At 33.3% G+C, this 23,301-nt stretch overlaps 3 protein-coding genes across 3 annotated transcripts; 1 reads left to right on the forward strand and 2 right to left on the reverse strand.

The window, feature by feature from the left end:
* Window positions 1–354: 354 nt before the first annotated feature.
* LOC139865988 (nucleoside diphosphate kinase 2, chloroplastic) lies at window positions 355–2,458 on the forward strand. Its single transcript, XM_071854115.1, has 7 exons — window positions 355–618; window positions 715–768; window positions 874–960; window positions 1,189–1,269; window positions 1,361–1,473; window positions 1,598–1,647; window positions 2,176–2,458. Exons 1-7 carry the CDS (start codon window positions 391–393, stop codon window positions 2,241–2,243), a joined length of 681 nt encoding a protein of 226 aa, XP_071710216.1. The 5' UTR covers window positions 355–390; the 3' UTR covers window positions 2,244–2,458.
* Window positions 2,442–3,843, reverse strand: LOC139865989 (uncharacterized). Its single transcript, XM_071854116.1, has 2 exons — window positions 3,630–3,843; window positions 2,442–2,961 (listed from the first exon to the last, which is right to left on the reverse strand). Exons 1-2 carry the CDS (start codon window positions 3,733–3,735, stop codon window positions 2,606–2,608), a joined length of 462 nt encoding a protein of 153 aa, XP_071710217.1. The 5' UTR covers window positions 3,736–3,843; the 3' UTR covers window positions 2,442–2,605.
* A 2,053-nt stretch (window positions 3,844–5,896) lies between these two features.
* Window positions 5,897–8,333, reverse strand: LOC139866765 (26S proteasome non-ATPase regulatory subunit 6 homolog). The gene is made up of 8 exons (XM_071855055.1): window positions 8,120–8,333; window positions 7,912–8,026; window positions 7,313–7,403; window positions 7,076–7,221; window positions 6,768–6,987; window positions 6,562–6,670; window positions 6,311–6,479; window positions 5,897–6,218 (listed from the first exon to the last, which is right to left on the reverse strand). The coding sequence occupies exons 1-8, from the start codon at window positions 8,253–8,255 to the stop codon at window positions 6,044–6,046; spliced, it is 1,161 nt and encodes a 386-aa protein (XP_071711156.1). The 5' UTR covers window positions 8,256–8,333; the 3' UTR covers window positions 5,897–6,043.
* Window positions 8,334–23,301: the final 14,968 nt, after the last annotated feature.

Raw genomic sequence — 23,301 nt, forward strand, 5'->3', positions numbered from 1 at the left:
TTTGGTTTTTAAATCTTAATTCAAAAAAGTATAACCAGAATTGAATCGAAAACCGAATTTATATCGTAAAGCAAATTGACACCAAACTAAAATCGAACTTAAATTCAACTTGATTTTTTCAGTTTTCATTCGATTCGGTTTTAGAATAAACGGTTTGAAGCCGAATATTTTGAAGCCGGATATTAAAAATCCCAAATTTCGTGATTATGTACCACCATAAATTAAAAAAAAATTATTTAACCATTTTTTTAAATGTTCAAAAAATGTGCAGGGACTAGTTCTGCAACTTTATCATATACAAACTCGAAGATATAGAGAGATAAAATGAGTAGTAAAACGGCATTTCATTATCAACTGAAAGCAAGTTTTTATCAGACAGACAAATAAAAAATGGATATGGTGATGGCAATTGGAAGCTCCACCTGTACACCGTCGTTATCTTCAATCCGATTACCGTCATCAACCGCCGTGTCCGCCATCAATCACCGTCAGTTAGCCGCATTTCAATCGCCGTCGCACCTTTTCTCAAATTCACTATCATTACGCATTCATAGAACTAGCAAAAACAAAAACCCTAACAAAACTCACATATTTCTTCCTCACTTAGTAGCTTCAATGGTAAATAACATAATATCAGTTCAATTGCTTCTAAGTAACTAATTTCGAAACCCTAGCATGTTTAATTTGACTTATTGTTTCTTAATTGTATCTCAGCAAGTTGAGGAATCTTATATTATGATTAAACCTGATGGTGTTCAGAGAGGCCTTGTAAGTCTTATTCTTCAGTTTAATAATCATACTACATAGTTTGTTACCTATAACATATCATTTTTATTAATAAAATTTGTTAATTTATAGTATTAATTTTTACAGGTAGGAGAAATAATTACTAGGTTTGAGAAGAAGGGATTTAAATTGAAAGGATTGAAGCTTTTCCAGTGCCCCCAAGATTTAGCAGAGGTTTGCTTTTTAAGTACAATTGTTAAAAAGGTTTGACTTTGTAAGTCAATATATATCTTTAGGTATGCCTAAATCTAATTTGGACTAATTTAAACACTCAAAAGTTGGCATCTTTAATGTGTATCTAATGTGTATTCTAAGTTCTTGCTCATTGCATTAAAATCTGATTGTGTGATTGCAATTGATAGAATTTTGCATCTTTACTTCTGCTTTGCAAATGGTTCATAGGAGCATTACAAGGATTTGAGCTCCAAGCCATTCTTCCCTAAACTGATTAGCTACATTACATCTGGTCCAGTTGTTTGTATGGTAAGGTTTCTTATTACCTCAGTTATACAGTTTTGGTGATAAAAATTTAGTTTGAATATCAGTTTGTTTTGACAATGATGTGTTGATACAGGCTTGGGAGGGGGTTGGTGTTGTTGCATCAGCACGTAAGTTGATTGGAGCAACAAATCCACTTCAAGCTGAACCTGGCACGATTAGAGGGGATCTTGCAGTTCAAACAGGAAGGTTGGGATTCAGGCTTGGTTTATTTTTTGATATCTATAAATGGGTGAATATAGCTTTCATCTCTTACAGTCTCACTACCACTTAAATGTGTTCTAAACTGTATTATGATGGTTTTTTTGAATAGGAATGTGGTTCACGGTAGTGACAGTCCTGAAAATGGGAAGCGTGAGATAGGTAAAGATTATTACTTTATTTCTTTATGCTGTCTCTTTTCATTTTGAATTTCTTATTATGGTTAATGTAGTGTCATGGGCGTAGTTATTTTAACATGTTCACAGCTGTAAGTGGATATGAACCCCTATTATAAAAAAATGTTACATATTTTTTGGGATAATTCAAAATGAAAGGTTAGCATTTCTTTTTATGGACTTGAAACTAGTTATGACTGTGCGTAATGATAAGGGTAGCCTGATCACCATTCTGCATAAGCTGAGACTTACATCGAGTAGGAAATACGGAGTAACAAGTTTGGCCCGGTGGTTCGAATCCTATTTGAGACAAGATTGTGTATGTGTCTGCGCTAAGATAAATATCATAAAATAATGCAGGTTCCATCTGGATTTGTACTTTACCATATGCCTGAAAACTGTCCAGTTGTTAACACCGCGATGTTACATAGTAAACAATAAAGAAACCAAAAAAATCTTGCAAATGCTTCATGTTATAACATGTTCATCTTATATTGTTTTAATATTGCAACAGCTTTATGGTTCAAAGAAGGTGAATTAGCTGATTGGACACCAGTTCAAGCTCCATGGCTGATAGAATGATGCGTCATTCACTTTATTCATTGATACAGCCATTCAATTCCAGAGTTATTTTGAGGCTAATTAATGTATGAGATGCAATTGTGTTATTAAACTACAGTTTAATCTCGAGGATGAATTTTCACGTTGTAATTTTGTTTGAGAAATTGATACCCTTCAAGATATGCTTGTAATGCATGTATCCGAGTTATATGCAGGCTAAAATAACAGCAATAATACTCAGAATGTTAAGCATTTGCACATACTACATATTTTAATTTACTCTAAATTGATAAATATCAAGAGTCTGCATTCAACTATGATCACAATTACAATGACATTGATGAAGCTTTCTTCTGATAATAAACACAAACTCAAATGTATATTCAAATAGGCGACACTGGATCGACAATGAATCCATGCGGCGATGTATTGGCAAAAGAGCAATCATCCTCCATCTCAATTCCATTATCATCACACGAACTTATATCTCCATTTTTAGAAGACTCGTATTTAGAAAACATATAAACAACAGATAAATTTCCACGACGTTTCTCTTTCGAGACAATCATAGGCTGAACATTACCGCTGCTTGAAACTGAATCTGTAGAAGCGTAAGCAGGAGCATCAACTACCACTGACGATTCATTAGATGAAATAGTAGTATCAGTTTTCACAGATTCATCAGGTATTAAACTCAAATCTCGCCGAGAACCTTGTTGTAGCTTCAGTAGTGTTTTCTCTACAAAAATTTCAACAATTTAAAATTAACCTGTAACTTTTTGCTTTCCTGATAAATGATATAAAAATAAAAATACTCAACAGATGTGTGGACTGATGAAAGTTGGATCAATGTTTTACTAATTTCGATAACCGAGTACCAGAAATTGTTGAAACCAAACTAAATTGCTTCGCGCAAAATGAAATACACAGATCCCTAATTTTTTGTCACTAACCTAAAACTAATTAGATTTCATTAGAGACATGAAAATAGTGAATGGTACCGATAACCGATTATCAAATATTTGTGTATTTTCAACTATCGACTGCTAGATACTTATCGAAACACGATTTGTGTTACAGATTTAGAACCTAACAGTCTACTAACACTAATTTGATATCAATAAACTTTTGAACCGGTCAACGTCAAGACTCGTACACGTTTTGCGAATTTTCAACGGTGTTCGCTGAAATCAGTAAAAACCGCTTCCGTGAGTAATTAACAGATGATATGTAACATGATTTGTGTTACAGATTCTAAACCTACCACTATTTTGACTGCGTGTCTTACTTCTCGGGGATCAGATTTCAATTCGATTGAATTTATTAAAAAGAAGATTTAACAAAATCGAATAATAACTAAAAACTAAAAAAATTAGATTTTAAAAAAGAGAGAGTTAATCGCAGTACCATAGATGGAGAGAGAATCGTCTTTGAGAAGCTTAGAAGGAGTTCTCTCCATTTCCAGCACTTGGAGAGAACTCAATGAAGATGCTCTTACCCTCCCTAACATCATCGTTCTTCTCTCTTGCAAATTCTAGATATATACAGATATATAGTGATAGAAATAAATAGATGAAAGAGATTGGCGGTAAATGAATTCCCAATCAGATTAGAATTTTGAAAGCGGGAAATGGCACATTTCGTTTATGATTTAGGGCTAGTAATGGATTAAAGTTTTGCCCCCTTTTTGATTTATTTTATTGGTTTAGTCCTTCAACTATTTATGAGTATTCAAATACAGTACTTGGACTATTTCTTATAACTAGGTGTGTTGAAAGTTACAAAATCCATCTCCTCAAACTCGACAAAAAATTTCTCTCAAAATCTGATTTCATTATTAATAAGTAAAAATAAGTATAAAAAAAAATACTGTAAATATATATAGATTCATTTAGAAAAAAGAATGAAAAGTCATACACATATGTTAATTCATTTAAACAAGACCAGTGATGTGATTGGTCGACGAGTTTATGAGAACTTATGAAACTTTATAAGAGCGTGAGATTATGATTTTAATAAGTTCTAAAATATAAGTTTTGTTTGACTTATATAAAAAAATATAGTTTATAAAGAAAAGCTCCAAAAAAATGAACTTTTAAAAGTAGATTCTCAGAACTTATGATAATAAAATAGCTAAAGTACCCTTTATTATATTATTTTACACTTTATACTTGAACACTTTTATGTCAATTTACATCCACGAGTTCAACTTCAGTTATTTTACCAAACATTTATAAATAACAATAAGCTTTAGTTTCAAATATAAGTTCCGATTATAGCTATAAACTCCGACTCTAACTATAATCTCCGGCTCCACTTAGTTTTTATCCAAATATACTATAAATCGATGAAAATTGATTATTTCTTTTGACATAGTATGATGTGAAATGTGATCAAGATAAGTTATAAAATGTGTTGGTGTAAGTTATTTTCTCTTAGAAAGGTGTAAAGTTATACTCCATATAAAGAAATTATACGTATGGAGGCTATCAAAGTTTATGAGAGTAATTTTTTTTTTTTTTTTTTATAGCTCATTTACACTTATCCAAATTCGCATACTATTATTTTCTGCATACTAAATTCACCTATAAAGTCACAAAACATATAAAGGACGTAAATGCTCATCTATGTCTTAACTAACATTAGTTTTTTGTTTTCAAAAACATATGTATATAACACATTGGCATGTAAAGCCGTTGTAATGGCCCGGTTGTTGGCCTTCTAGCTGCTTGCTAGAAGGTTTGTTTATTAATAAAATTTTGATGTTAAAAAAAAAAAAAAAAAGATAATATATTTCTCATCAAATGACACATCGTCAAATACGAGTGGTATAAAAAAACAAATGATATCTAATTTTTTTTTTTTAAATGCGATTAGAAGTTACTGGCAGGATTTGAATGCGCTGTCAGAATCCACTCACCTGATTATTTCCTTGGACGAACCATACAGTCCTACCACCCCTCGGAAGAAGAACCCCCACGAAGAATTCGTAAGGGTATAGTGTGTGGTAAAACCCCCTCGAGTAAGGCTAGAACGTATAAACGTCTGAAACCTCCAGAACCAATGAAATGAACCGGTAACCACAAGAGAAATATTTTGCACCACATAGGAGTCTAACCCCTAACTTTCCTTAAGATTACCATCAATGCACCAACACTTTGCGGATAAGAAAATGATATATTATGATGCTTGTTAGTATAAACAAAATTGATTTATGATCTTTTTTTTAAGTTTCGAATTTAGGCAAATCCACACCTTGTCATTGTATATATTCCTTTAGGGATGCGAGTATATACATCATCAGAAAGTTGTTTCCACATATTTTATTTTGGACAGCAATTAGTTGGGATCACTCGGAGGGACTTAACCACTCACGCGATCATCTCCCGCAGTTGCTATACCCGCCCTCCAGCTGCATGCCCAGGAGAAAACCTTCACCAATCCCATTCCACATGGTACTTATCACTAACATATATGATCCAAAGCCTATCAAAGCTACTGGAGTATCAACAGTTACCACTTACCAGAACCTGAGATCTGATACTGAATCACAAAAACCAAGTAGAAACATTCAAACCACGTAACACGGTATATTAGACGTTTCATGAGACCTAGAAAGTATGAAAAACATGAGTAACCAAATTGCAGAAGAATCAACATGGTAAACACAAAAGCCAATAACATTTGAGTTCTTGACCATTAAAATGTATACCGACAACAAATATTAAAAGAGAAAGATTCGGTGAGGAAGTGAAGCTAATACAGAGTTCTAGCACATGGGTCTTAAATTGGGAAAATGAAAAGGAAACAAGTACAAATGCTTAAAGATCAATAACACGAGAAAGCTTCTGAATCCGATTCAACAAGAAGTCCCCTTGCTTAATAGTTGCTTGATACAGAGCATTCTTTGCATCTGGACGATTAGTTTCAAGTACACCTGCTACTTTATCAATCTTGCAATGAAGCTTCCCTGCTGCTATGAATCGCGACAGTTCCCTATTTGCACCAAATTAAATAATGTTAGATCAATTTGATTTATAACGAAAAATGATAATAAAAATATTCACAAAGTGTTTAAAAATACTTACATATCAATGAAGTCAACAGTCACACCAAAAGCGTTGGCCATTGCTTCAATAGTAACACTCTTGTAAGATTCCAGGAACTGAGAATACACAACTGTACGAATCTCCCTCATGTAAAAACGAAAGTGTGGGTGCAGATAACGGTCCAACTTAATTTGCTCAGTAATCCCAGCTGTAAATTAATAAAATTGTATATTAAAAAAACAAAACTTACCTTAACGCTTTTATATTATGCTTTCATTATATAAACTCACCAAAAGCAGAAAAGAAAGATTTATATTGACACTCGTACAGGGAGTTCATGAATTCAGACAAGTGTGGAATTTTCCCTATCACTGTCAGAATCTCAGGTGCATCCACAACCTGCACAATAAAAAAATACATCAAATGTGAATTATGCACATTTTTTTACAGACGTCTCATATTTGCTTATGATATTAGTGAAAAGGCTACTGATTACCTTTTGTTTAAGGGAGACTCGATCCAATGAAATGATGCTTGCTAGAACAGTATAGAATATAAAGGTATCATACGGGAAAATCTCGTAAGTAGTAAACGTTGATATGGAATCAAGAAACAAATCAGCAGCTTTTTTGAAGTTGCGAGTGGACATGCAGTACAAGCCTTCATACACTTTCAGTCTATTTTTCCTCTCCCAATCACCTCCTTCTTCAAACAAACTGCAACCAGAATATAAAAATCTTAAATTTAAGGCAAACATAACTATAGAGAATATAAGAGTAACAGAAAAAAAAAAAATCAACTCACTTTTTTGCTTTATCGATACTCTTGGATATAAGATCAAAATCCATGTAGAAGAAACCCATTTGTAGTGTATAAAATACCAAATCCATTCTTTGGCCTACAGCAACTGTTTTACCCTCTGTAACTTTAAGTTGTTCTAGTGCTTTCTCCTGGTTAGTTTAACACATGTGAAACAAGATACAAACTTTGACCTAATAAAATCAAAATTACATGAATTGGCTAACTACATTTGTTGGGTACCTTGTCGCCAATTCGAATGTAAAACAAAGATTTTGCCAAATGAGCTTCTCGGACTTCACTCTCTCCTAGATTTTCTTCAGCGTCTGCTATTCTGAAAATAACAAGAAACGGTGAAAAGGTTAATGAAGCAAGCAACCCTTGCAATAGCAATTTGTAATCCGCTTCAATAGCAATTTGTAACCTATGGAACTAGAGTTCCTAAAAATACCCTACCGTTAATTTCATGTTTGCCATAACCTACTTAATTTTCAGTATATCTAATACTACATGTCACAAGCCTCCTAAGCCACCACATAAAACAGCAAGTTAGGGTTTGCTTCTAAAGTGTCTAGATAAAACCTTCTCGGCGTCTTAAATATAATTAAAAGTCCCAAATAGCTTGTATTAGGATCTCATATCTACAGTTTGGTGCCTAAGCTTCAGCCTATTAATTTCAACCTATTCAAAGTATACCTACAGCACGATTTCATGCAAGTATATGCAACAAAATACACAATGTAATTTAAACTAACACAACTCACGTCCACTAAACAACTAAATCCATTGAATCAAAACTCATTACATCTACATATACACAATAACATCAAACATAAGCTTACTTTTCATCAAGCTTCTTAATCTCTTCAGCAATTTTAACACGCATCGTGTCCAGAACCTTCTGGTCAAGCTCCAACACCGAACTCGCAGCTAGGGTTTCGTATAACGGCGCCATATCTTCAAAATATACAAAAAATACACAATTTCAACAAACTGAAACCTAATTTCAAATATTAACCACATCTAAACAGTTTCAGCGGAAGTAGTTACCGTCGGCGGCGACGGCGGACATGACTTCGTCACGGAGACGGACTTTTTCGATATCATCAACATCAGGTTGAGTTAGAAGAAATAATTTGTTAGCGAGAACAAGATGAGGTTGCTGTGTGCCTTCTGTACCTTCCATTTTTAATCTGTTTGAGTTTAGTGATCGGAATAATGCTTTGATTTGAATTGAATTTGGATTTTGGTTTTGTGATTTTTTCTGTTCTTCACTTGACTTGCACAAGGAGATACCTGATTCTTATTTATTTGGCCAAGTTACAATTTATGCCCTTGTACTTTGATAGATGTTAAAGTATTAATCCTTTAATTTTAAAGTATGTATGGAAACTTGATGTGTGAACTGCGAAGTATCAAAAAAGTTCAATGGTATGTTTGATTTTTATTATAACCCGGTGTTATAATTCAGTAGGCTTATAACTACCTTTAGTGGTTTGATTCTTGATGTTATAATTCAGTAGGCTTATAACTAACCTTAGTGGTTTGATTCTTGATTAAGAATGCTAATAATGAAGTGTAAGAACAAAGATGATAATGGAGAGAAAGAAAGAAACACTTTGTAAGTGTGAGAAAATGGTACAAGTTTAATGCTTGCATTCATGGCTATTTATAGCAAAAATATCACAAGTTTAGGTAATACAATAATATTACTTTTGTGTATCAATAATTGACTATCCATTTATATATATATTTATATATTATAACACTCCCCCTTGGATAGCAATTTTGTTTGTTGAAGATCAACTATAAGTTACTGCCTCGTTAAAAACCTTGCTAAAGAAAATCCAGTGGGAAAAAAAAACTTTAGCTAAGGGAAAAAGAGTGCAGCATGGAGTTGACTCCCCCTCAAGTAGACATCGCTTCAGTTGTTACATCTTTTGAATATGTCTCATACCAATGTTATGAACGTGTGTTCTGAAAATAGCAGTTGGAAGTGCTTTCGTGAAAAGATCAGCAGAGTTTTTGCTGGATTGAACATATCTCATTTCAATCTCGTTGTCCTTAATGAGATTTTGAGTGTATGAGAAGAATCTAGGAGGTATGTGTTTGGTTCGGTCACTTTTGATATACCCTTCTTTCATCTGTGCTATGCAAGCTGCATTATCTTCATAGATAATTGTTGGACTTTTATCGCGTTCTAGTCCACAAGAATCAGTAATGATTTGTGTCATTGATCTCAACCAAAAACATTCCCGAGTAGCTTCATGTAATGCAATCACTTCGGCATGATTTGATGATGTAGCAACAAGTGTTTGTTTTTGAGAACGCCATGATATTGCAGTACCTCCATTTAGAAATACATATCCAGTTTGAGATTTAGCTTTATGTGGATCAGATAAATAACCTGCATCTGCATAACCAATCAAATCTTGTTTTGATTCGTTAGAATAAAATAATCCTAAATCAGTAGTTCCTCGAAGGTATCGAAATATGTGTTTGATCCTATTCAAGTATCTTTTGGTAGGAGCAGAGCTGAACCTTGCCAACAAATTAACTGCAAAAGAAATGTCAGGTCTTGTATAATTTGTAAGATATATAAGAGTCCCAATTTCACTAATAAATGGAATTTCTGATCCGTTAAGATCTTCATGATCTTCACAGTGATAAAATGAATCAGTGTCAATATTGAGTGATCTAACAACCAATGGTTTTTTCTTTAAAAATGTTTTAAAATCTTTTCGGTATAATTTGTTTGATGTACAAGTAAACCATTAGGCATATGCTCAATTTGCAATCCAAGTCAATAGTAATCTCTTTATTTGTTCATATGATGTTATGATCATTGACATAAACGGCTATGATCACATATCCGGATGTTGTTTTCTTAATGAAAACACAAGGACAAGTAAGGTTATTTGTATACCCTTTGCTTATCAAGTAATCACTTAATCGGTTATACCACATACGTCCCGATTGTTTTAACCCATATAAAGATCTTTGTAATTTAATCGAATACATTTCTTTGGGTTTTGCATTTGATGCTTCTGGTACCTTAAATCCTTCAGGTATCTTCATATATATATCACTATCAAGTGATCCATATAGATAAGCAGTCACAACATCCATGAGATGCATTTCTAAATTTTTAGAAACTGCCAGGCTGATTAAGTATCTAAAAGTAATTGCATCCATAACAGGGGAATAAGTTTCTTCATAATCAATTCCTGGTCTTTGAGAAAAACCTTGAGCTACAAGTCTAGCTTTATACCTTGTAACTTCATTTTTCTCATTTCTTTTTCGGACAAAAATTCATCTGTATCCTACAGGTTTCACATCTTTAGGAGTGAGAATGATGGATCCGAAAACTTTTCTTTTATTGAGTGATTCTAATTCAGCTCGTATTGCTTCTTTCCATTGAGCCCAATCATGTCTATTTTGACATTCAACCATAGATGTTGGTTCTGGATCATCATCATTATTCATGATGTCATATGCAACATTAAATGAAAATTTCTCATCAAGATTTTTCATTTCATTTCGGTTCCATAATATTTTTGAATGTGCATAATTGATTGCAATTTCTGTATTGACATCATCAATCTCCTCTGCAGTAGGAGTACTGATTTGTGGTTCTTCTTGAACACTTTCTTTTACCTTATTATCAGCTGATTTTCTTTTTCGAGGATTTTTATATTTGGAACCAACTGGTCTCCCACGTTTCAGACGTGGCATAGATTCTTGAGTGACTACATTATCAGTTTTTCGATTTGGAATCTCAACTCGAGCTGGAGTATTAACTGCTGGTATATATGATTTAGTCACCCTTTTTGTATCTGTGAATGCATCAGGCAATTGATTTGCAAGTTCCTGTATATGCATTATCTTTTGAACTTCTATCTCGCATTCTTTTGTGCGAGGATCAAGATACTTTAATTGAGGTTCACACCATGAAACATCATTTTCTTTATTTTTTATTTCTCCCCCTAATCTAGAAAACAATATTTCATTAAAATGACAATCAGCAAAACGTGCTGTAAAAACATCACCTGTCATAGGTTCAATATACCTTATGATTGAAGATGTTTCATATTCAATATATATTCCCAACCTCCTTTGAGGACCCATTTTTGTACGTTGTGGTGGCGCAATCGGAACATATACTGCACAACCAAATGTTCTAAGGTGGGAAATATTTGGCTCTTGACCAAAAGCAAGTTGTAGGGGGGAATGTTTATGACTTGCACTTGGTCTGATGCGAATCAATGCAGCAGCATGTAAAATTGCATGACCCCATATAGATACAGGGAGTTTTGTTCTCATTATCAATGGTCTAGCGATTAACTGTAAACGTTTAATCAGTGACTCGGCTAAACCATTTTGTGTATGCACATGAGCAACAGAATGTTCAACAACAATTCCTATAGACATGCAATAGTCATTAAATGCTTGAGATGTAAACTCACCAGCATTATCAAGTCTCACCTTTTTAATGGTGTAATCAGGAAAATGTGCTCTCAATTTAATAATTTCGGCAAGAAATTTTGCAAATGCCACATTACGGCTTGATAACAGACAAACATGAGACCATCTACTAGATGCGTCTATTAGGGCCATCAAATATCTAAATGGTCCACATGGTGGATGAATTGGTCCACAAATATCACCTTGAATTCTTTCAAGAAACATTGGTGATTCTTTCTCAACCTTAAGTGGTGAGGGTCTAGTTATCAATTTTCCAAGAGAGCAAGATATACATGGAACCATTGTATCATGAAGGATTTTTCTATCCTTCAGTGGATGTCCATGTGTACATTCAATAATTCTTTTCATCATTGTTGATCCTGGATGGCCCAATCTGTTATGCCATAAATTAAATACACCAGGATCAATATACTTTTCTTTAATCACCATATGTGCTTCTGGTACATTTATATGTGTATAATGTAATCCAGAATTAAGTCTTGGCAGTTTTTCAATCACGTGATTCTTGTTAGTGATACTTAAATATTTCTCATTTTCTGCCGTTACTGACTGATAATCATATCCATTAAGGTATATGTCAGAAAAACTCAATAAATTTCTGCTTGACTTAGGAGAGAATAAGGCATTATTAATTAAAAATGTTGTACCGTTTGGTAATATGAATTTTGCCTTTCCTATCCCTTCTATCAAGTTAGCAGCACCTGATATTGTATGTATAGTTCCTTCCGTTGGTTTCAAATCAATGAAATATTTTTCAGATTTAAGTATAGTGTGTGTAGTACCACTATCTGCTATACAGAGATCTCCACTACTTGATTGATGTTCTGTTCCAGCAGAATTCATATTAAACTTCATATATAAGAAACAAACAGTAAGTATATAAATGTTACACAAAATATTTATTACACACAAATAGATAAAACTGAAACATTTGACATACATAGAATTGAAACATCAAACATAGAACTGGAACATTTGATAAAACATATAGAACTGAAACATTTGAGAAAACATGATGACAAAGGTTAAATCGTTTTATTTATAAAAGAAACATATTAATTTAATTCAAGAAATCTTCATATAAATCAGATGGTTGTTCAGTGACTGTTGGATCAATATTATCCAAAAAATTTACTTCCTTTTCTTTACCTTTCAGCGAATCCTGATACATCTTAACAAGATGTTTAGATGTTCATCAAGTATTAGCCCAGTGGCCTATTCTACCACATATGTAACAAGATTCTTCAGAATTTTTAGAAGAATTTTCTTCAACATCTTGTTTAGTGGGCTTGTTTTGTGGTTGATATTTATATTTTCGTGGATTATTATTTCTTTGACCACCACGGCCACGACCACGGCCACGTCCATGCCCATTCCCATTACCATAAGGATGGTTTCTACCATAGTTATGGCTTTTGGCATGATGATGGCGATGGTTATATAACCACGACCTTGCCCGCGTCCTTGTCCCTGTTTATAATTATTTGCAGTATTTGCTTCAGGGATTGCAAGTGTACCAGTAGGACGGGATTGCTAATTTTTCATTAATAGCTCATCATTTTGCTCTGCAACCAAGAGATATGAATTAAGTTCAGGATATGTGTTGAACTTTAGCATTCTCAAATTTCTTTGCACTGTGATGTTGGCAGCATTCATTGTGGAGAAAGTTTTCTCCAACATGTCTGCATCACTTATTTCATGTCCACAGAATTTAAGTTGTGAGACTGTATTATACAGAGCTGAGCTGTATTCATTTACTTTCTTAAAGTCTTGGAACCTTAATGTTCTCCATTGATCTATAGCAGCTGGAAGTAAAATTTCTCTTTGATTATTGAATCTGCTTTTGAGACCTTCCCATAAAACATGGGGATCTTCTACAGTCACATAATTATTTTGTAAGCATTCATCAATATGTTGATGAATAAAGCAACATGCCGTTGCTTGTTCTTTTTCAGAACAAGTGTTGTTTTCATTTATGGTTTCAAGAATGCCCATTGATTTAAGATGCATTTTTACTTTTATAACCCATGGCATGTAGTTGTTTCCCGTTGATTCTAAAGGAGTAAATTTAAGCTTTTCCAGATTCGACATTTTCTATTATCAAAAATTAAAACAAACAACATGATAAATTAGAGTCAATTTATATTCATAAGTATATAAACATTAAACATAAATTTAATATAACATAAATGATAAGTAGGCGACAGTGTCGACCATATGTAAGCAATCATAAATAAATGTTATATAACATAAATGATAATTAGGTGACAGTGTCGACCATATAAATGTTAGATAATAGAAATATAAATGTTAGTAACATAAATGATAATTAGGTGACAGTGTCGACCATATATTATTCAGGTGGTATAACCGACCATATATCATTTAGGTGGCAGAGCCAACCATAATTAGTATTAAGATTATCGTGCTGATAACGTGTTATAATTCAGTAGGCTTATAACTACCTTTAGTGGTTTGATTCTTGATGTTATAATTCAGTAGGCTTATAACTACCTTTAGTGGTTTGATTCTTGATTAAGAATGCTAATAATGAAGTGTAAGAACAAAGATGATAATGGAGAGAAAGAAAAAAACACTTTGTAAGTGTGAGAAAATGGTACAAGTTTAATGCTTGCATTCATGGCTATTTATAGCAAAAATATCACAAGTTTAGGTAATACAATAATATTACTTTTGTGTATCAATAATTGACTATCCATTTATATATATATTTATATATTATAACACCCGATTACTTTTCTGTTTTACTCGTATATTATAAATATAAGCATTGATTGGTTTTTGGGAGTGTGAGAGTCACCAGAAAACTTAAGAGAGAAAGTAAGAAAAGTATTATTTTGGGTTCATAATATTAATCAAAGGTTGATTAATTATTACTTGGGTTTGGACTAGCATCCATTGACGTTGTTTGAAGTGTAGTGTGGAGTATCCAAAGAAACGGTCATATTTTTGATCGTAGGTTTCTCTCCTTCAATCAGTTTCTTCAAGAAAGGTATATCGTTTACTCACTTTGTGAATTAAATATTTTGACAATTATTAGTGGTGTAACTGAATCTTTGGGATCGTTAATCATGTACTACCTCCGTCCCGCCACAAGTGTCCACATTTCTATATCAGGATGTCCCATTTCAAGTGTCCACATTGTGTTTCAACCAATGAGAAGAGGTTATTCTGGAGAGAGAAGAAATCTGATTGGTGCAGAATGAAGTTAGTGGGATTTCCTAAAACTGTGTGCAAAAAGTAAGTGGACACTTATAATTGGACGGAGGGAGTACATGTTTTATTAAATCTAAATATATGAATATTTAATTTTGTAAATGGTTTATAAAATAATAATTGATTATTATTTTAACTATCCGCTGTGTTAATCTGATTTAAAAGTACACACGATTTTTCAACAATAAATTACCTAGGTAATAGGTAACTCTATGTATAAATTTCGTTATCATGTGTTAGTTAAGCTTCTAGATCTAATACCAAAACATGTTATTCTAACAAATACATAACCAAACTGGATAAAAGAGTTGTCATGGTTGACCAAGTAATAAGCTATAGTCAGCAGGACAATTTATTGTGAAGATAGAAATGTAGAAACTGAGTCAAATAGTGTACTTGTATTTAACCGATTCAAATTTTTCATTAATTCTAGTCGTAGTGTATAGTTGACCTTCGATTCAATGTTTATATATAAAGAATATTTTTCGTTTAATAAAATTAATTAACTTTAAACTGTTATAAAAGTCAATTATGGATGGTAATTTTATTATTATTATATATATTGTATAGTAGATTTTTATTAGTATAAATATATGTGTTATGTAAGCTCATAATGTACACTTTGAGAATAAATAAGAAAACACATACTTCTTTCATATTCCCTCTATATACTTATTAGTAGTCTACAGTCAAGAACCAGGCCACTAAAGGTAGTTATAAGCCTACTGAATTATAACACGTTATCAGCACGAAGTGCTCCGTATAATCAAGGTTTATCTAAGCAAGCACACGTCACTAATCAAGAAAATGTCAAACTTATCAAAGCTTGAGTTTGATGCCTTAGACGTATCGGGAACAAACTATACATCATGGGTTATGGACGTAGAAATAAATCTTGGATCATTGGGTATTCTAGAAACTTTAAAAGAAAATAATACTTGTTCCGATCAAGATAAATTAAAATCAATTGCTTTTATTCGCAAACATATTGATACCACTTTAAAACATATGTTTCTCACTATCAAAGATCCACATGTTTTATGGGAAAGTATCAAGAGTAGATTCGATAATCAAAAGGAAATATTACTCCCAGCTGCGAGGGAAGAATGGAGAAATCTAAGGTTCCAAGATTTCAAAAAGGTAAGTGAATACAGCTCGACCATGTTCAAGATCCGTTCAAAGCTTCAATTCTGTGGTCAAGAAATAAGTGATGCTGATATGATGGAGAAAACTTTCTCCACAATGCATTCTGCAAACATAACTGTGCAAGAAAATTTAAGATTGCAGAATTATAAAACTTTTTCCAAACTTCAAACTTATCTCTTAGTTGCAGAAGTTAATAAAGAATTACTGATGAAAAATCAAGAATCTCGTCCTACCGGTGCGCTAGCATTTCCTGAAGCTAATGCTATTAACAATAATAATAATAAAAGAAGAAATGCACATGGACGAGGGCGTGGACAAGGTCGTGGCCATATTGGCCAAAACCATCATCATGGAAATTACCATAACAATAATAAAAATCATAACTATGTTCGAAATCACCCTTATGGTAATGGTCGTGGTGGTGGTCGTGGTCGTGGTGTTCGTGGACAAAGAAATAATAATCCACAAAATTATAAAATTCAAACACCATACAATCCCACAAATCACAATGTTGAAGAAGGCTCTTCAAAGAATGTTGAAGATTCTTGTTACCGATGTGGTAAAATTGGCCACTGGTCTAAAAACTGCCGAACAAATCAGCATTCTGTTAATCGGTATCAAGAATCCCTAAAGGGAAAATGAAAAGAAGCAAATCTTGTGGATGACCTTGATACAAAAATCACTGAGCCAACTTGTGACTACTTTAATGAATAAATTTCTAATATCTATATATATAGATATTCTATTATATGTTTCCGTTAAATAAATGGTTGTAGATTTTCAATCTACACCATATCTAGTTTACTACATATTTCCTTATTATGTGCTATCGTTTGTAACATGTTTTGAATGTAATATATTGATGAATTATGTACTCATTATTTGTTTCTCATATTTTTTTTTTGAAGTTCATGATGTATACTGCTGAAGTAAAAAATCAGTCAAATGGTGGAGATATTTGTATTGCAGACAGTGGTGCCACTCACACCATACTCAAATCTAAAAAATATTTCACAGACTTGAAAGCAACGGAAGGAACTATACATACTATATCAGGTCCTGTGGACTTAATAAAAGGAATGGGAAAGGCAAAATTCATGTTACCAAATGGTACGAATTTTCTGATAAATAATGCCTTATTTTCTCCCATGTCAAAGAGAAATTTGTTAAGTTTCTCTGACATATACCAAAATGGATATGATTATCAGTCAGTGACAACAGAAAATGAAAAATATTTAAGTATCACTGATAAGAATCGTGTAATTGAAAAACTACCAAGACTTCATTCTGGTTTACATTATACACATATAAATGTACCTGAAGTAAATGTGGTAGTTAAAGAAAAATCATGTGATCCTGTAATGATCAGTTTGTGGCATGAGAGATTAGGCCACCCAGGATCAACAATGATGAAAAGAATAATACAAAATACACATGGACATCCATTGACGGATCAAAGGATCCCTCGTGATGCACTTATCCCATGTACATCATGCTCACTTGGAAAGTTGATAATAAGACCATCACCTCTTAAGGTTGAAAAAGAATCACCAATGTTTCTTGAAAGAATTCAAGGTGATATATGTGGACCAATTCATCCACCATGTGGACCATTTAGATATTTTATGGTTCTAATAGACGCATCTAGTAGATGGTCTCATGTTTTTCTATTATCAAGTCGAAATATGGCATTTGCAAAATTTCTTGCTCAAATTATTAAATTGAGAGCACATTTCCCTGATTATACTATTAAAAGGGTGAGACTAGATAATGCCGGTGAGTTTACGTCTCAAGCATTTAATAACTTTTGCATGTCTATTGGGATTATTGTTGAACATCCCGTTGCCCATGTGCATACACAAAATGGTTTAGCTGAATCATTAATTAAACGATTGCAGCTAATAGCTAGACCATTGATAATGCGAACAAAACTCCCAGTATATGTATGGGGCCATGCAATTTTGCATACTGCATCATTGATTCGCATTAGACCAAGCTCAAGTCATACATATTCTCCCTGGCAACTTGCTTTTGGCCATCAGCCAAATATTTTCCACCTTAGAATATTTGGTTGTGCGGTTTATGTCCCTATCGCACCACCACAACGCACTAAAATGGGTCCTCAAAGAAGGATGAGAATATATGTTGGATATGAAACATCTTCAATAATAAGATATATTGAACCCATGACGGGTGATGTTTTTACAGCACGTTTTGCTGATTGTCACTTTAATGAAACATTATTCCCTAGATTAGGGGGAGAAATAAAAAATAAAGAAAATGATGTTTCATGGTGTGAACCTCAATTAATGTATCTTGATCCTCGCACAAAAGAATGCGAGAGCGAAGTTCAAAAAATAATGCATATGCAAGAACTTGCGAATAAATTGCCTGATGCATTTACAGATACAAAAAGAGTGACTAAATCATATATACCAGCAGCAAATGCTTCAGCTCGAATTGAAATTCCAAAAACTGGCAATAATGTCATTCTTGAGTCTTTGCCACGCCAGAAACGTGGGAGACCAATTGGTTCCAAAGATAAAAATCCTCGGAAAAGAAAATCAGCTGATAATGAGGTAAAAGAAAGTGTTCAAGAAGAACTACAAATCAATACTCCTTCTGCAGAGGAGATTGATGATGACAATACAGAATTTTCAATCAATTACGCACATTCAAAAATATTATGGAACCGAAATGAAATGAAAAATCTTGATGAGATATTTTCATATAATGTTGCATATGACATCATGAATGATGATGATGATCCAGAACCAAAATCTGTCATGGAATGTCAAAATAGACATGATTGGGATCATTGGAAAGGAGCAATACGAGCTGAATTTGAATCACTCAATAAAAGAAAAGTTTTCGGATCTATCATTCTCACACCTAAAGATGTGAAACCTGTGGGATATAGATGGGTTTTTGTGCGAAAAAGAAATGAGAAAAATGAAGTTACAAGGTATAAAGCTAGACTTGTAGCTCAAGGTTTTTCTCAAAGACCAGGAATTGATTATGAGGAAACTTATTCTCCTGTTATGGATGCAATTACTTTTAGATACTTAATCAGCCTGGCAGTTTCTAAAAATTTAGAAATGCATCTCATGGATGTTATGACTGCTTATCTTTATGGATCACTTGATAGTGATATATATATGAAGATACCTGAAGGATTTAAGGTATCAGAAGCAACCAATGCAAAACCCAAAGAAATGTACTCAATCAAGTTACAAAGGTCTTTATATGGGTTGAAACAATCGGGTCGCATGTGGTATAAACGATTAAGTGATTACTTGATAAGCAAAGGGTATACCAATAATCTTATTTGCCCATGTGTTTTCATTAAGAAAACAACATCCGGATATGTGATCATAGCGGTTTATGTTGATGATCTTAATATCATAGGTACAAATAAAGAGATCCATGAAGCCATTCAACTTCTAAAGAAAGAATTTGAAATGAAAGATCTCGGAAAAACCAAGTATTGCCTTGGTTTACAAATTGAACATATGCCTAATGGTTTACTTGTACATCAAACAACATATACTGAAAAGATTTTAAAAAGTTTTAATATGGACAAGGCAAAACCATTAAGTACTCCTATGGTTGTTAGATCACTTAATGTTGACACTGATCTATTTCGTCCCTGTGAAGATCATGAAGATATCCTGGGACCAGAAGTACCATATCTTAGTGCAATTGGAGCTCTTATGTATCTTACAAATTGTACAAGACCTGACATTTCTTTTGCAGTTAATTCGTTGCCAAGGTTTAGCTCAGCTCCTACCAAAAGACACTGGAATGGGATCAAACACATATTTCGATACCTTCGAGGAACTACTGATTTAGGATTATTTTATTCTAACGAATCGAAACAAGATTTGGTTGGTTATGCAGATGCAGGTTATTTATCTGATCCACATAAAGCTAAATCTCAAAATGGATATGTATTCCTAAATGGAGGTACCGCAATATTATGGCGTTCTCAAAAACAAACACTTGTTGCAACATCATCAAATCATGCCGAAGTGATTGCATTACATGAAGCTACTCGGGAATGTTTTTGGTTGAGATCAATGACACAACTCATTACTGTTTCTTGTGGACTAGAACACGATAAAAGTCCAACAACTATCTATGAAGATAATATAGCTTGCATAACACAGATGAAAGAAGGGTATATCAAAAGTGACCGAACAAAACACATACCTCCTAGATTCTTCTCATACACTCAAAATCTCATTAAGGACAACCAGATTGAAATGAGATATGTTCAGTCCAGCAAAAACTCTGCTGACCTTTTCACCAAAGCACTTCCAACTGCTATTTTTAGAACACACGTTCATAATATTGGCATGAGACATGTTCAGAAGATGTAACAATTCAGGCGTTGCCTACTTGAGGGGGAGTCAACTCTATGCTGCACTCTTTTTCCCTTAGCTAAAGTTTTATCCCAATGAGTTTTCTTTAGCAAGGTTTTTAACGAGGCAGTACTAGTTATTCTCTAATAAAATTGTCATCCAAGGGGGAGTGTTATAAAAGTCAATTATGGATGGTAATTTTATTATTATTATATATATTGTATAGTAGATTTTTATTAGTATAAATATATGTGTTATGTAAGCTCATAATGTACACTTTGAGAATAAATAAGAAAACACATACTTCTTTCATATTCCCTCTATATACTTATTAGTAGTCTACAATCAAGAACCAGGTCACTAAAGGTAGTTATAAGCCTATTGAATTATAACATAAAGAACATTGTTGACAAAAACTATGGAAGTGGTTGAAATCATTTCATTGTATGCTGTTGCGTTCTTTTTCCAATTATCACTTATTACGACACCTAATTTTTATACTAACACAAAAACTATGTAATAAACTAATAATCAAGGGTGTAAACGAGTCAAGTCGACTCACAACCTCGTTTAAGATGCAACAAGCTAAAGTTTGACACGTTTGAGCCTGATATATTCAATTCAAACTCGACTCTTTTCAAATTATATAAACTAGAATCGAGCTTATAACGAGTTGAAAATCAAATACCTCATGAGTAGCTCACTTTGAGCATGTTTGGCATAAATTTTTTTGGAGCTTGTAGAACTTTTTTACTTATAACTTGTATTAAAACACTCGTTTCAAGTAAAATGTTATGTTTGGTTACAAGAGCTTAAAGTTTTTTGAAGAAGGAAAAAAAAACTAAAAGTTAAAATCTAATTTAACTAGCGTTTGCTGAAAAACTCATATATTTTTGTTATTTTACTATTTATATTAATATTAATATTAATAGTTTCAGATATCATGCCAAACACCTAAATACATATAAAAGAGCTACCAGCTAGTTTTGTCATGACAAAAAGAATTATTATATGAAACCACCAAGGTTCGATTCATGGCTATGTCAAATCTTTCAGAAAATAAGTGTGATAAGAGGGTACGCAAAATGTGCAATTCACCCGGTACCAGGTCTCGCGCTCGGGAGGTTTGATTACCCGAGGTTAACCCTCTATGGAATAACCAATGTGCTCGTTCATAGGGAATTTTCTCGCTAACCAAATTGGTTCTCTGAAACATTTGTTTCGCGTCGAAGTCTAGTCTCGATCATTCTCTCCCAAAGTTTCATAGTATGACCAAGTAATTTGTATGCCTTTATAATTAAACGGTTAGGCATCCCCTTTATTTTGTAGATGGGAATAATCTAGTTGAGTCTTCATTCCGTAGGCATTTCGTAGTTTCTAAACGTCTTGTTGAAAGACAAGTCAGCCACTTAACACCAACCTTACAAAGGCACTGTCACACCTCTATGAGAACCTGGTCTGGTCCCAAAGCTTTGTGTCTCCCCATCTTTCGTAGTGCCGATTTGACTTCTTCATAGATAAATTGATTTTATGGAATTGTCCTATACCCAAGTCTTGAGAATCTTCGTGACGACCATCTTTTGCGCTTGCGACAACCTTCTTAGCTTCTCTGTTGGCTTATTTATACCTCTCTTCAGCCCTAGTTATATCATCAAGTGTCCCATCCCGACATGTAATGAGCTCCCTAAAGCTCAGTTGCTTAGTTGTGACGTTGGTTTAAACCTCGTCCTACTAGACCCGTGTCTTCTTAAAGTCCCTAATGCTACACTTAAGGATTCCATGTCTACATCTCTAATAGTATACACCAAACTATTTAACATCTGATGGCAACAACATGAGTTACAATATCCACTCCTACCTCAATTCTTTCTAAAGTCGAAGCTTTAAAAGTTTCAGTCTTCTCAAATCTTTCACAAATGATTCAAAACTACACAAAAAAACAAATAAATAAAATAAAAATAACCCTCTACAAAACTAAATCACATTAAGTAGAAAATAAAATAAATCTTTAAAACAGTAAGCCCAACGGTTCCCCCATTATACTTTGGGTCATGGGATAGGGAGAGGTCGTGGGTTCGATCCTTAGGGATGATATGATTTTCTTTAAACCAATTGTGTAACGACCCTGGATTTTCCAATGTTTAATTAATACTATTTATTATTAATGCTTGTGTTTAATGAATGTATTTTTATACATTTACTTGCTACCGTACTTGACTTTACATGCCCGACTCGTCTTTGTGACACACGTACTTTTCACGAATAATATTTTTGAATATTATTTACATTCATGATTAATTATTATTAGTCATTTTAATTAACTAAGGATACTAGTTAATTACTTGAGCTTTATTTGATTAATTGCATACTTACTTGAACTTGGGCTTTTATTATTTGATATGGACTTGGAAGCCCACCCTACACACTTAATGGACTTGTAAGCCCATCATTTAAGCTAGTTATTAACTAATGGAAGCATGGATTAATTAACATAAGTAAAGGAATCTAGTTACTTGTATCTTTACACTTTGTTCCCATAACCATTTAGCTTTAATACTACTTCAAGCTCACACCACTCTCCCATGTAGAAAGTAGATTTGAACCTTGCCTTGTTGGGAGCCTTGACCGTCGGCCAAGTAGGGTGGTGGGGGAGTTCATTTTCAAATTTTTTTGATTACTTATTTGCTAGTTCACCTCATTTCAAACACATACAAAAATACTTGCAACTTTCTTTCATCTTTTCTCTCTTTTCTTGTAAGTTACAAGCTTTATTTCTCCTTTCTTTTTTCTCTTCAAAACCGAAATATAAGCATCCATATCATCATCATTTACTTGCTTTGTTACTTGTAGTTGTTTGTTGTTGTTTACTTACTAATTGTAAGAATCAAACTTTCTAGTTTGTTCTTCATATCATCTTGTTCATACAAGAACATACAAGAACCTAAACTTTCTAGTTATGGTTCTACACTTAATGTTTAAAAGAAAGAAAGTTCATGAGTT

Source organism: Rutidosis leptorrhynchoides, chromosome 9, assembly GCF_046630445.1.
Source record: "Rutidosis leptorrhynchoides isolate AG116_Rl617_1_P2 chromosome 9, CSIRO_AGI_Rlap_v1, whole genome shotgun sequence".
Classification (NCBI taxonomy): Eukaryota; Viridiplantae; Streptophyta; class Magnoliopsida; order Asterales; family Asteraceae; genus Rutidosis; species Rutidosis leptorrhynchoides.